This window comes from Arachis ipaensis, chromosome B6 (assembly GCF_059453495.1).
Source record: "Arachis ipaensis isolate K30076 ecotype BB chromosome B6, ASM5945349v1, whole genome shotgun sequence".
Classification (NCBI taxonomy): Eukaryota; Viridiplantae; Streptophyta; class Magnoliopsida; order Fabales; family Fabaceae; genus Arachis; species Arachis ipaensis.
The window spans coordinates 26,200,886-26,215,191 of NC_142441.1; the positions used below are offsets into that span (position 1 = coordinate 26,200,886).

Consider the following 14,306-nt stretch of genomic DNA (forward strand, 5'->3'; position numbering starts at 1 on the left):
TCCTTCAAACCTCCAAAGTTTTGCCAAATCCTCTCAACACAACAACAACTTCCTTTTTTTTTTGTTCCTTACCAAATGATCCGTTCTAACCTTCCACGGATTACTTATATAGCCACACACACATAAACCGTGGTGACCCACAGGGTTTTATGTGCAAAAGGATTTCTTCATAAACCGTGGTGACTCTCCACGGTTTATGCATGCAATTTTTCCTTAGTAAACCGTGGTGACCTACCACGGTTTACACTCAATTTTTTTAAACCCTAATCCGCTGTGGGTCTCCACGGTTTATGTACGTTTTGAAACCGTGGTGGGTTGCCACGGTTTACATAGAAATGACATTTTGCATGCAGGTAACAAGAACCAATTTTGCACATTCAGGTAAATATTTTTTCTAATCTATTTATTTAAGTAACTTGCCCTTAATTTATATTTAAAAACAATATTTTTGTATTTTTTAGTGACAACATATTTTTGTATGATTAATAAGAATACTTTTTTAATAACTTTTAATAAAAAAATTTTGATACTTTGAGAATAAACTGTAAACACTCTAAATTCTAGAGAGTAAAGACGTTACATTTTTATTTTGTTTCCCCTGTAAAAAGTGGGAGATGAATTGAATGTTGCAAGCTTGGGAACTCTCCGACAGAAAAGGAAAAAACGCCCGAAAAAAGATGGAACAGTGTCAGATGAGCAATTAATGAAAGTTGGAGGGCCATGACATGCAATACCAGAAAAGTAGTACCAAAGTGTAAAAAGTGTTTGAACATGAGTTGTCTTTTCCCTTCCCCTTCCCATTTGTATTGTTCATCAATTCCTCTCACTTTCTCACTATAATAGTAATAACCATTGCCAATTTATTATCACCTTCCTCCTGTTTCTTCCTTCTTCCATATTTAGCATGCAACCCTCTTCTCTCTCTCTCTCTGGTCAACCCCCAAATCTTTGGCAACAACAACAAAGGTAGTAACATTCCTTTTTTCTTTTTCTTTTCTCATTTTGTTTCCTACTACAACGCCCCGCGTGTTCTTTGGTTCCTTCTTCTTCTTCTTTTTTTACGATTTGCCTTTTGAATTCCCTGCATTTACTTGGTTTTTGTTTCCGTTACAAACTTGTTTACGTTGGACGTACATTTGGAGCGTTATTCATTGATTATCAGCATTGTTCTGCCATTAATAAGAAAATTTTGGCAAATTTGGGCATCATTGTCATTGTTGTTTGTGATTCTCTTCTTCGTTTCAGAATCAGATTGGTATTCATTATTACTAGGGAGGAAAAGTTTGAAAATTTGAACGAGGAAAAGGTTGCACTCTAAAATCTAACTGCCCCAGAGAATAATCACAAGATTTCTTGATCGTTAGGGACTTATTATTAGAGGATATCATATTTTCCTTGGGATTCGGTGTTGAGTGAGGAACGAGGATCATTAATGATCTAAGGATACAAAAGATTGGATTTTTGGTGATAAATTCTATCTGGGAATCCCCTTCTCATTGAAGCCAGTATCTTGGTAGAATCATCAAATTGAAATGAAATGATCCATAGGCGTGCTTATTATGTTGGCCTTGGAATTTATCTCAGCAATGAATTTAAAGCTGCAATATAATTTATTGGTGAAAAGTGGAACTCTAGAGCATGATCTGTTTGTGTAAATATTATTATATATAGAGAAAGGTTAGATGGATACAAAAGAAGAGGCTGAACCTCTTGAAGATAAGGTCTCATCCCTAATTTTGCAGCAGATATCTGAGGGGTCATTCAAAGTTGCAGGTGAAGCATCAAAGAGTATGTACTCTGGTGATGCTGCCGGTGGCAGAGGCAGTGGTGATGGTAATGGTAATGGTAACGGTGGTGGTGGCAGTGGTGGTATTGGCGGGGTCGGTGTCGGATCAAGAGTGCCACAAAAGAGGCCTAGTTTATTACATAGAAGAGCTCAAACTGAACTTTTTACCCAAGGGATTCAACGTGTTGACAGCTTTCAGAAGTTGAAGGCTCATGTTAACAAGGCTTTTCGATGGGGAAACAGATTCCGCGAACCAGATTCCCCATCATCAGACTCCCCGTCGCATTTGAGCCTCGAGGTCATGGCGAACCAGAAACGGCAGTGGTATCAGCTTCATCCCAAATCTATGGTATCCAATTTTTTAGAATCCCTTCATGTACTGCATTTGTGTATAGAACATTGTCAATGCTTGACTGATCTGCAAATAGCAACAGAATCTATTTCATATTTTGAAATGTGTACTTGTATTTCATATGGTACTAACATGTTGACAACATTAACTCGTGTACTTCTTTATGTTGATCATGTTTCATCTCTAGTAAATTTATATATCAACTGAATTCTTGAGTTTGGTTTTCAAAATATTATCCTCCTGTGGTATTTTAAGGTCAGATATGCACCATTAGCAGTTGTCCATTAAGTATTATGGCAACTGAAAGAACTAAGAGCATGAATTTTGAGGAATCTTTCCAAACAATATGTTTTTATATATCCGAAGAAACAAAATAATATAAGTGAAGAGGATTTTGATTTCTTAAGTGGTTCTTGCTTGTTTCTATTCTTTACCATGCCATGTTGGTACCTTGGGTAATGAATATATTGTTGATGCTAAAAGTTATTTGGAGGTGCTTCTCATAAACTTGGTTCTTGGAGCTCTTGATTGGTTTTGTTCTGAAATATATTTTTTAATCAAGGAGAAACATTAAGATTGATGCTTTATTCCAGTATCTTTTAGGAAGTAACTTCCTGTTGCTTATACATGTTTGTCGCAAATGTAATATTGTCGATTTTGTTTGAGTCACCGGGAACATTTCTGTAGGATTGTGTAAACTATAAGGAGCCAACCACGCTTTTTGAACATTTTGTGATTGTGGGGCTGCATCCTGATACTAACTTGGATGCTGTGGAGCATGCATTTGCTAGAAGGAAACGATGGCAAATAGAGAAAGAAAAATCTGAATATGTAGATTACAAAATGCCGAAGCCTGACACAACTTTGGAACCACAGGTTTGTCATGTGTCAACTTTAATACATATATTTAATAGAAATGGAAATTTTGTTTTAGAGAAAAGGAAGAAAGTACAGTTATTTAGATGAGATATCCCCCAAAACAGAGAAAGTGATGATAAACAAAGAATAAAGAAATTAACTGGCCTATCTCAGCATATCAGAAATACAAAGGATAATTTAAAAGTTGTTTGTAGTTATCTATTGATAAATATTTAATGTTAATTTCAGTAGCTTTGTAAAAGATGGGTTTTATAGGCATGGTTAGTGTCAGGTGTCTGGTTCTCTTAGGAGTTTTATTAATTTCACGAGTTTTGAAAGATATTTGGTATATTAGAGGTATGTCTGCACTTTGATGATGGATGGAATTTTCGAGCGTATAATATGCTGCTACGTTTCATGTGAGGTCACAAGCAAATAATTTGATAGTACAAACTTAAACATGTCCTCCCTCTTTATCATTTCAACTTAGCCTATTCCTATGGATCAATAGGGTTCATTGTTGATAATATCTTTTAATGAAAATGCAGATACTTTTCAAATATCCTCTTGGAAAGAAGCTAACAGTACCTCGGAAGGAGTTATGCTCCTTTTGCTTTCCTGAAGGTGTAAAGGTCTGCTTGAAAGCTATTTGTATTTACTTAGATATATCAAATGGTACCTTCTCTCATTGTCTTCTAACAAAAATGCTACCTTTCAAATTGTTTACTATAGTTTTCCATTGTTTGCACTTGGTGCCACTAAATTGATCCTACTATCACCATGTGTTTACTCTTGCTCCTTTGATAAATCTGCTTCACAAAGTTACTCTTTTTTTAATTTTCTATCAATAAATGATTGAATATTTGAATATTTTATTTGTTTTGAATTTTGAAATTATATTATCAGTTTCAATGTTACTTTTCAGCATGCAAACACAATTTGAGTGTTTATATCATGTCAGGAACAGCAATAGAAGTCTATGGAATATAGCGAATTCTTGAGTTGGCTGTTCTTAATTGTTAATGATAAATTGGCCATCTTTATTTTTCCTGGGGTAGAATCTTATTCTATTTCATTTATTAAATGTTGAAATACAGGCATCAATGTTGGAGAGGACTCCATCTCTAAGTGAATTAAATGAACTTGTCTATGGACAGGTACGCCACATCAATCTCTGATTTTCTTTGGCAAAGTAGATGTTTTTGCTTTTGACAAGCTCAACAATACAACATATTTAAGTTGCCTCGTGTTTTAGATAATCAATTCATTCTATATGAGCATAATGTAGTATTTGATCACATGTAAGAAACTGAGAATCATAGAGGAGCTCTACATTTAATGATCTTTCATTTTTTGTCTTTGTGCATTATTTTTCGACACAAAAAGCTCTTACTCAAGAGACATAAGAAACTATTAATGATAGTATCGTAGTATCAGCATATTTCTTTGTTGCTTTCTCTTAATTTGTTCTTCGTTTTGTAGTTTTAGTTTTTCCAGTTGAAAAGTGGTAGTGAATCGGTCAGTGTCTTACTGTGAAATTAACCTTCTATTGAGCACTCATCACCTTCAAGACCAAAGATATAATACTTCTCTTGTTTATTATCTGCAGGAACATTTAGGCAGAGATGATCTATCATTTATCTTTACACTCAAGGTAAAAAATGTGCTGACATCATAATTTTGTATAGAAATTTGAAGATGAGTGATTACTGAAACTCATCTTGTAAACTTCAATTCCTTGATTAGGCAGCAGACAGTGCAACACTTTATGGAGTTTGTTTACATGTGCCTGAAATTGTTCAGAGGCCCCCTGGTATCCTAGACATGTATTGTCCTCCATCGCCCCGTCCATTCAGCAGCCGGTTTCTGGTTTCTGCACCACGCTGTTACTGTTTGCTGACTAGAGTTCCTTTCTTTGAGTTACACTTTGAGATGTTATACAGGTTAGCACATTGGTTGAAGACATGCCTAATGTCCTTTGGGTTCGGTAGATGCAAAATGAAATTCATTATGTCTTACTTGGCTGCAGTCTCATTGCACAGGAGCGTCTGAACCGGATAACTCAGTTTGTAAATGAGTTGAATCTTACTGGAGGCATTCCCACGTCGAAGCCAGATGATCAAGTGAGCTTACATGTTGAGTGCCCAGAGACAGAATCATTTAGTGACTGGATGTCTTTTGCAATACCTGTTGAAGGAGCAGCAGTAATTACTGCTGCTGCTGCTGGGATTTTATCGGATGACGAAGTCATACAATTATCACCGAAAATATGGGAATCTCCGAAAATATGGGAATCTCCGAAAAGATGGGATTCTTGCTCTCAATCTCCTGCAAGTATGACTGCAAGTGATGCTTCAGAGTTTTTCCTGGCTAGAGATATCGAAAAGGATGGCAGGAAGAATATCCAAGGTCATGATAATTGTGCTGTTGAGACAACAGAAATTCATGATTCTACAGAAAGAACACAGGGGAATGGTGAAAGTGATCAACTTTCTCCCAAGTTTGGAACACCTTTTAGTGCTAGGAGTTGTGAATTAGAGCGGCTTGAAAGTTTGGACTCACTAGCCAGGTGGTAGATTTACAAATACAGCATTCTAGATTTCAGTTCTCTTTTCAATAGACTATCTTGCTGATTCAACCCCCGCCCCTTCGTTTTTTTTCCCTCGAATTTATTGTGCTGAGCTGTGTTTATGGTAATAATTTGTCTTCTATAATCGAATCCTATGGTTGCTACTTACTGCTTCTGTATTGTTTCCATCAGCAGTACAGCTAAAAGTGTGGTTTGGGAAGATGATGATGATCTTTTTGCAAACAATGAAAGAGAATATGGGGATGGGTTCTTAATCGAATTTCCTACGGTAAGTGACTGAAGTGAAGCCGACCCCACTTAGTGGGACAAGGCTTTGTTGTTGTTGTTGTTGTTGTTGTAAGTGACTAAAGTGTAAACCAGTTTACCATTTGTTTTGCTTTGGTTAGTAAGGTGACTCTTGATTAGCATTAACATGCTGCGTTGTTGCAAATGGTTTTGATAGGAGAAGAAGAATGATTTGCTACAGATAGTGCATAGATATCATTCACATTGTATTCCACCTCGAGGAACCGAATTTATCTTCCATCCTCTTGAACATCTACAAGCTATTCAATATATAAGACACTCAGTTGAGGTCCTTGGCTTTAGCAATAGTTTAAATTCCTCTGAACCTGCTCAGGTAATTCTCTAGTGTTTCTTTTTAACACAACGCTTCTCTGCAATTAAGTTCACTCATTAGAGTTGTACTTGTTAAAAGGTCAATGCAAAGTTGGCTGCTGCCGAGGAAGCCTTTGCATTATCAATTTGGACGACTGCAACTACTTGTCGAGTTCTGTCCCTTGAATCTGTAAGCAGATATTCTACCTGAAGTTCAACAATGTTTATCTGTCAGAATTTATTTGCAGAAACAGTTCCTGGAAACCATTCCACACATGCAGAAATTCTTATCAAACTATTGTTATTTTTAATAAATTCAATGTAGAAAGCTATTTTCATGTTGATTTTGTTCCTCGCTGATGCTTTATTTTTTTATTGATGTTTTTTGAAGTATATTTAATGCTAGTTCTGATACTAAAAGGGAAATCTTATAAAGTCATGATAATTTTCCACCAGAATATCAATATAAAAGTGTGGCATTAACGGAAGATTGCGAGCCATGCATAAAATGAAATTACTAAATAATTATATGTGCTGCAAATATCTTGTCAGTTTCTTGATGAAATTGATATTTTAATCCTTTTTTTAACATGTTACTAGCAGATGCTGGCATTATTTACTGGAGTGTTATTGGAAAAACAGGTGGTAGTAGTGTGCCCCAATCTGGTAAGAATTTGAAACGATAATCATAGTAGTTATTGTTAGCCTGACAATATTTTGTGCTAAATAAATTCATTTTGGTCATTCTTGACACAATGCAGGGTGTTCTATCTGCCATAGTGCTATGTCTTATTCCAATGATTCGTCCATTTCAATGGCAGAGTTTATTTCTACCTGTGAGTTCAGTGGCTTCCAACATGTTCAATTATATTTTCCATGTGAATTTTACCTATATATCTAATAATATGTTAGCCTTGCTTTTCAGGTTTTACCTGGATCAATGCTTGATTTTCTTGATGCACCTGTTCCATATATTGTGAGTTTCTTTTTACTTTATTTTCAAATTGGCATGTCATGTTTGTTTTGTGGACTATTGTTATGGTATCTGTTATTGCTCGTGCTATTGGTTTTGCTAATGATTACATGAGAATTCATAATTCTTTCAATTATAGTCTCCTTTATATATGTTTTTTTTATCTAGTTATGGAATGAAATTTAAGATTTAGCATTTTCTATTTGTGTTTGTGAAATTTCAAATTTGACCAGCAGCATTTTTTTAAAAAAGAAAAAAGAAAAAGAAAAAAAAATCTATCCTACATCTACAAGATAAAACTAGATCCTTTTACTTTCACTGCTCATAAGATAAAATTATTCTGTCCTGTTTCTTTTCAAGATATTATTCATGTATTTCCGATTTCATCTTGAATTGGTTATGCTTTGGCTCTTCTATATGATCCATTGTTCTTTTCTTTTCCTTTTCCGCTTATATATGCCTTGCATTGAGAATTATCGTGTTCATGTTCATGTTAATAATGGTGTTTTTCTTCCATTGGGTGAACTTTTTCAGCTGCGAACTGTTTGTGTGAAAGTAAAGTTTACTTGTTAGATTAGAAAAATGTCTCTGTAAAAGTAAATCTTCTATGTCAAAAATGTTCACGCATGCATTATGACTTGAACTGAATTACCCCTGATTTCCATGTGATGTTCGTATTTAGAACCTTTTTGTGGACACCGCATTGTCTAAATTATTTGATCCAACTTTCTAATGATTCTGCAGGTTGGCATACAGCGTATGCCGGATGATTCGCATACGAAAACTAATAACCTTGTTCTTGTTAATGCAACGAAGAATCAGGTTTGTAATGTTTTAAAGAGAACTAATTGCATGGTATTCAATCAGCTTGTTTAGCAATATATTTAGGATGTTGTAACATTATTTATATACCTATCTATCTTTACATTCCAAAGTATCGGCTAATATGCATCTTTTAGACCCCATTGTTGAACATCTATTCTGATAAGACAAATGGCAGATGCTATAATATCATTTGATTTTGCTCTCTTAATTTTCTCTTCTGTTTTCTTTTTTTATTTCCTGCTAAATATTGTTTTCTAATTTTGTAGGTTAAAATGTGTCAATTGCCAAAACTTCCACAGTATAGAGAACTTTACTCGCAGTTGAGTCCAATTCATGCCAAACTTAAAAACGAAAGTTCGCATGCTAAAAGACATCCTATACATAGGTGCAATGAAGCTCAGGTTTTTTCTCACTTCTCTCCATCAACTAAGAACACTTCGGGTCTTGTTACAATAAAAACAATCAAATCATAGTTTCTATTTTCATTTCGTATTTTTACTTTTTATTTACAAAATCTTAAAACAAGAACATTAAAGATGAAAACATAAACCAGAGAGGCCTTGAATTTTGATGTTTTACTATATATGCAAGATTTTCAAGTTGTAGTCATGCTTTTTCCACCTGTGGCAACTACTAATTGTACTTTGTTCACAGGCTAAAGCTGCAACTCAGTTTTTGAATGTAGTTTGGCACTATTTGGAGTCACTGTGTTCAGATCTAAAATCTCATACAATAACTAGTGTACAATCGAATAATGACAGGGTAAGGTAGCCAACTTACTTTAATGTAAATTTGATAGAAGGAAAGAAATACATATAAGAATTCTATGTGTTCTATAATATCACATTTTATATTCCTAAATTTTATGTTTTTTTAAAAAGAATAGTAATAAATAATGAAGAATAAGTAACTTGCCAACTTGTTTTTTTTTTCATGCCTCACCCTTGATTAAATTTTTCAGGTTTCTTTACTTCTTAAGGAGACATTCATTGATTCATTTCCTAATAGGGACCAGCTATTCATGAAGGTAACAACCTTTTTCTTATTTTATTTTTAAAGAAAAATTGTAGGACATCTTGATCATGCACAGTTTTGTCATCCTTTGTCTTGTTTAGAATAAAAATTAATTGTCCTCTTAATATGTGGAGAAATGTTCAGCATTTTTAACATTATGGAGTGTTACATCAGATATTCAGGACCATAGGGGTGAAATGTTAGGACCCCCCTTCAATGAAGTTCAAATGTGTAACTATTTTGAATGAAGATTAAAGATTGTAACTAATTTTTTAAGAACAGTGTGCACTGCACATATTGTCTTTATTATTTTTTTTTCTATTATAAAAAGAATGATCATTTTTTATTGGAAAACACTCTTTACCATAGCATAATCCTAGAATTTACAGCCGTGTTATTATTATTATTATTATTATTATTTTGGTTTCTAGGGTATTGATTATGAGTCGTTGTTGGGCTTGCAGCTATTTGTAGATACACAACTGTTCAGTGTTTTATCAGATTCTCGTATATCAAGTTTTGAGAGAGGTCAGTTATAGCCACATTAATTTATATAAAACACAAAGGTGGAGTGGAACATATGCTTCTTAACCCATACTGGTGAAGGTGAACTAACTTAAGTGCACATGAAATTTTGCTAATCAAAGAATCCAATGTATTTTTTTTTCTTTGGGAATGACAAAACATTGATATGGGGTGTTCATGGTTAATGAGATTTGTATTATGCTTGATACAAAAGGGATGCAATGAAGCCCTGTATGGCTACACCACTGATTATGCTGACCCTAGAAGAGAGAATCAGAATCAAGGTCCCAATTTTTTTTTGTTGAGGGATACATAGATATTGTTAAATCAAGGTTCTCCAGTGCATGTGTACAGTACTACAGTATAAGATATCATGCATATAAATATTATTTTTATAACGTCACATGCTTTCAATAAAAAGATATTTTACTCAGTATATGTATAATGTATCTTATCCATGAATATTATTTTATATTTTTTATCATCACTCCTACAATTATCAATATTTAGATGAAATGAGAATTAAATCTTCACCCACTCAATTTAGAAGTAAAAACAGAAACAAGTGTAAGTTGGTTATTTTTCTCAAAGCAAAAAATAAAATTCTGATTAAAGGTTCTGAATAGAGATGGCAACAAATAGGGTAGAATAGAGTTTGAACTCTACCTTAATTTTATTTGCGAGTTGAAAACTTTCTTAAAACTCTACTCTACCCTGTCCACAGGTTGAAAACCCTAACTCGACCCGCATCAAAGTTCTAAACCATATCCTACTTGCAGAAAAATAAATTTTTAGGCAAATATAAAATTTAACCATTCTAAATTTCATACATATTAATAAAATAAAAAATAAAAAATTAAGTCCAAATAAAAATTAAAAACAATAAAATCTTAAAAAATTCAACATAAAATTATAAATAATATGATCATCAACTAACTTAGTGATTATTTCAAATTTTTATAAGACAAAAATTGTGGGTTCAACACTCACTTTTTTCACTACATACATAATTTTTACATATATATTATATAATATATTAGGAGTGCGGATAGAGTAGGGTATACCCTTAACCCGTATCCTACCCTACCTGCAGGCAAACTCACACCACACCCTACCCTATCCATGGGTTGGTCTGGGTTGAGTACCCGCAGGTAGGGTATATATTTTATTAATTGGATGCATGGCAAACGGAAAAACACTTAGGTGGTAAAATGGAAGGGTTAATAGACACATGGCATTACATGTTTTGCAAAAGAAAGGTAACCATTCATATTATAAGCCATCGTTACAAATTAAGATACTAAAAAAGAAGATTCATTTAACCGGACAACCACCACATGAAGGAAGAACAACTGGGCACCTAGAATCTTGGATCATCTCATGCATCTGTTGAAAGAACACAACGGAGACATCCTCCTTCGTGCATAAGATCGAAAGCCTTGTTGATCTCGCCAAGCGTCAGATTGTGGGTAATGTACTCATCAACCTTGATTTCCTGCAAAAACGAGCAAAATATAAGGTCAAGCCTCCTCAAAAATAAAATTATAAAAAAAAGAAACACTTCCCAACAATATTGGAGTTTGATACACTTGAGAAAAACTGTAGGAAGCATCTTAAGATGCATCAAATTGAACTTGGTGCATCGTAAGCAAAGGTAATCCAATGGTTAGAATTGAATCGTGAGAGTGGCATCCATTATGATTCAACCTTAGTGCATGATGCACCGGATTCAGCCCAATGCATAATAGCATTCTCCAAACATTTACCTTCTTCAAGTACTTCTCCACAAGCCAAGGCACTTGTGACCTGCTCTTGAAGCCACCAAAAGCTGTTCCTTTCCAGACACGCCCCGTCACCAATTGGAAAGGGCGGGTAGATATCTCTTGGCCCGATGCTGCAACACCCACGATAACTGATGTTCCCCAGCCCTGGAATTTTTCAGCAAAACATATATTTTCATGGTTATGTCCATCTAGAGTAATATTTGAACAATTGAGTCAATGTGGCACTGCTGCGGCAGTGTTCACCTTGTGGCAGCATTCCAGAGCAGCTCTCATGACGGAGACATTCCCAATGCACTCAAAGCTATAATCAACTCCGCCATCTGTAAGATCAACTATGACCTGCTGAATTGGTTTATCGTGTTCTTTAGGATTAATAAACTCGGTGACTCCAAAGTTCTTCGCTGCAAGGTAAAATAGCAAGAGAAGTAAACAGAAGAACATGTATTTAAAGTTGCACACAGTAAGACAACACTCTTGCTTAGAAATAAGAAACCTTGGAGCATATCACTTCACAACATCAAGGGCATATGTTTCAGACATTTACCTGTATCAAATTTCTTGCTATCGATATCAATGCCAATAATACGAGATGCACCGGCACTTTTTGCACCCTCTGCAACCTGTAAGTATAAAATAATCAATTGCAGTGGTAGTTCGATACCAAGCAAAAAACACATTTACTACTACGCTAACTACAGGAAAGAAACTTACAGCAAGACCAACAGTTCCAAGGCCAAAAACAGCAACAATTGACCCTGGTTCAACTTTTGCAGTGTTCCATACAGCTCCAAGCCCTAAAAAATAAAAAATAACAGTTTTCTTAAATGCATAACAAGAAAAGAACAAGGCACAGGAAGGCGTGACTCAACTGTAGTCTTTTAAATATAGCACTAAAACCAGAACAAAGGGAAGAAAGAAAGGAAAAAGAAAATGAATATCCAACAAGCTTACTCTTTTTTTTTTTTTTTGGGGGGGGGGGGGGGTATTATATTAATTGATAAACTATCATGTTAAGAAGCTTAAGAGTGCTATTAGGCTACTTTCTTATCGAATTTAAACAACGGCAGGTGATAATGATGAATCCATGAGAGACCAACAAAAACTAAGCCTTGTCCTATTATAGGCTACATGAACCAGAAGATGCAAAAGTCAATTAGACATCATTACATCAAACTCAAACTCTGAATTATTCAAGCTGACGACTTATATTGTATGAAATCCATCTCGATGGGCAAACCTAACATCAATGTCCAAGCACATTTCAACAATCCATTGAGCATGGAGCATTTAATAATCAAATAACCAACACGTGGGCTTGCTCACCAAGTGGCCTTGGCAACATAATCTCAATACACTTTGTAATTGCGAAAAGGAGAAAGACAACACTTACCGGTTGGAACACCGCAACCAAGAAGACAAACTTTATCCAAAGGAGCAGCTGGATCAATCTTAGCCACACTTACATCATGAACAACAGTGTACTGGCTGAAGGTGGAAGTTCCCATGAAATGATAAATGGTCTTCCCATTGATAGAGAAACGACTTTTGCGGTCGCTAAGCATCACTCCAACTCCAGTGGCGGAACGAACCTTCCCACAGAGGTTCGTTTTTCCAGATTTGCAGAACTTGCACTCACCACATTCAGCCTGGTAACATGGAATAACATGATCCCCAGGCTGCACATTAGTAACACCTTCTCCAACACTCTCCACAATTCTGCACCCATAAATAAATAAACTAAATAAACGAAATCCCCTCAATCAACAATCACACAACCCAATGTTAAACATGACAATGTTATGATGCAGTAAGAAGGAAAAAAAATAAAAATAAAAATAAAAATAAAGTTGGTGCACCCTAGATCAAGATAATCTAATATACAGATTTATCATCACTTTATAACAATAACTTCTACAAAACCTATACCATCAGATTTTAGCGCATCAAAACCCAAGTTCAACCTGGACCATTCAAATCATACCATGTAACAAAACATGCTCTTCATTAAAAAAAAAAATTACTCACCCAGCAGCTTCATGGCCAAGGATACAAGGGAAGAGACCTTCAGGATCCTGCAAAGCATGATTTAGATAAATGAGCATTTAATATTTAGCAGGAAAAAAAACTTTAAATTTGGAAAACGAGAATGGGAAATAGAAAAGGGATGGGGTAGGGTAAAAGAAAACACCTTTCCGCTCCAGGTGTAAGCATCGGTGTGACAGAGAGCAGTGTAGAGGATCTTGACTCGAACCTCGCCGGCTTGCGGTGGAGCCACCTGAACGTCTTCGATGGACAAAGGCTTGTTGGGTTCCCAGGCCACCGCAGCTTCATCATCAAAACGACAAAAGTCAAATCGCCGTTTAATGAAGAAGAATAAGATGAAAATAGAGAGAGAGAGTGAATTGTAGTACCTTTGCAAGTAATGACTTGACCTTGAGTTGCCATGGAGACTGAGACTGAGACCGCACAGTAGAGAGAACGATGATGTTGATGATGATGAAAATGAAGGGGAAAATGAGTGGAAATAAAATGGGTTACTACTGTTTTTTGTTTTGGTATAAAGGGTTACTACTGTTACTATACAAGGCAGCTACCAACTAACTACTCATTTGGGTTTAATCAATTATTTTTTTCACTCTTTTTGGGTCTAGATCATTGGGCTATGGTGTATCGTCAACCAGTCGTTTTTTTTTTAGAATAATTACTCAAATAAGTCTTTAACGATTTTTAAAGCGGACATTTTAATTTCTAAGAAAAATTAATATACAGATGAATTCTAAAATTTCACTCCGACCGACAAATCAGTCCCAGTTTATAATTATCCAAATCAGTCTCCAAGAATTTTAAAAGCGGATATTTTAGTTCCTAAGAAAAATTAATACACAGATCAATTTCTAACATTTTTCTCTGTCAGACATAATAGTCTCCTGTCCATTTTACTTTTACTATATGTCAACCTTTATTATTATTAACTTAGCTTTGTGCATGTAGACGATGAAAAT

The 14,306-nt window shown here is 35.0% G+C and overlaps 2 protein-coding genes across 6 annotated transcripts; one reads left to right on the forward strand and one right to left on the reverse strand.

Moving 5' to 3' along the window:
- Window positions 1-803: 803 nt before the first annotated feature.
- Window positions 804-9,661, forward strand: LOC107647856 (DENN (AEX-3) domain-containing protein). Of its 5 annotated transcripts, XM_016351900.3 has the most exons (19): window positions 804-966; window positions 1,246-2,135; window positions 2,826-3,014; window positions 3,545-3,628; window positions 4,094-4,153; window positions 4,606-4,650; window positions 4,743-4,939; window positions 5,026-5,565; window positions 5,761-5,854; window positions 6,029-6,205; window positions 6,284-6,373; window positions 6,787-6,849; window positions 6,945-7,019; window positions 7,109-7,159; window positions 7,901-7,978; window positions 8,248-8,382; window positions 8,636-8,743; window positions 8,943-9,008; window positions 9,460-9,661. In XM_016351900.3, the coding sequence occupies exons 2-19, from the start codon at window positions 1,683-1,685 to the stop codon at window positions 9,532-9,534; spliced, it is 2,580 nt and encodes an 859-aa protein (XP_016207386.1). In that variant the 5' UTR covers window positions 804-966; window positions 1,246-1,682; the 3' UTR covers window positions 9,535-9,661. The 5 variants fall into 5 exon arrangements, 4 of the variants coding, with proteins under 4 accessions (XP_016207386.1, XP_016207384.1, XP_088345771.1 ...); XM_016351898.3 differs by lacking the exon at window positions 804-966 and having other exon boundaries at window positions 1,551-2,135; window positions 5,758-5,854; XM_088489645.1 differs by lacking the exon at window positions 804-966 and having other exon boundaries at window positions 1,551-2,135; window positions 6,035-6,205.
- Window positions 9,662-10,719: 1,058 nt separating this feature from the next.
- Window positions 10,720-13,906, reverse strand: LOC107647857 (alcohol dehydrogenase class-3). The gene is made up of 9 exons (XM_016351901.3): window positions 13,716-13,906; window positions 13,493-13,629; window positions 13,330-13,376; window positions 12,695-13,020; window positions 12,016-12,098; window positions 11,849-11,924; window positions 11,548-11,705; window positions 11,287-11,448; window positions 10,720-11,015 (listed from the first exon to the last, which is right to left on the reverse strand). Exons 1-9 carry the CDS (start codon window positions 13,747-13,749, stop codon window positions 10,899-10,901), a joined length of 1,140 nt encoding a protein of 379 aa, XP_016207387.1. The 5' UTR covers window positions 13,750-13,906; the 3' UTR covers window positions 10,720-10,898.
- Between the last annotated feature and the right edge of the window lie 400 nt (window positions 13,907-14,306).

Excerpts from the sequence above, each read along its gene's own strand:
- LOC107647856 (XM_016351898.3), top strand. The coding sequence starts at position 1,683 with ATGGATACAAAAGAAGAGGCTGAACCTCTTGAAGATAAGGTCTCATCC. Across the intron at positions 4,154-4,605 it reads ATGAACTTGTCTATGGACAG|GAACATTTAGGCAGAGATGA; the intron begins GTACGCCACATC and ends TATTATCTGCAG. Across the intron at positions 6,374-6,786 it reads GAGTTCTGTCCCTTGAATCT|ATGCTGGCATTATTTACTGG; the intron begins GTAAGCAGATAT and ends TGTTACTAGCAG.
- LOC107647857 (XM_016351901.3), bottom strand. The coding sequence starts at position 13,749 with ATGGCAACTCAAGGTCAAGTCATTACTTGCAAAG. Across the intron at positions 13,377-13,492 it reads CTTACACCTGGAGCGGAAAG|GATCCTGAAGGTCTCTTCCC; the intron begins GTGTTTTCTTTT and ends CATGCTTTGCAG. Across the intron at positions 11,449-11,547 it reads CTCTGGAATGCTGCCACAAG|GGCTGGGGAACATCAGTTAT; the intron begins GTGAACACTGCC and ends GAAAAATTCCAG.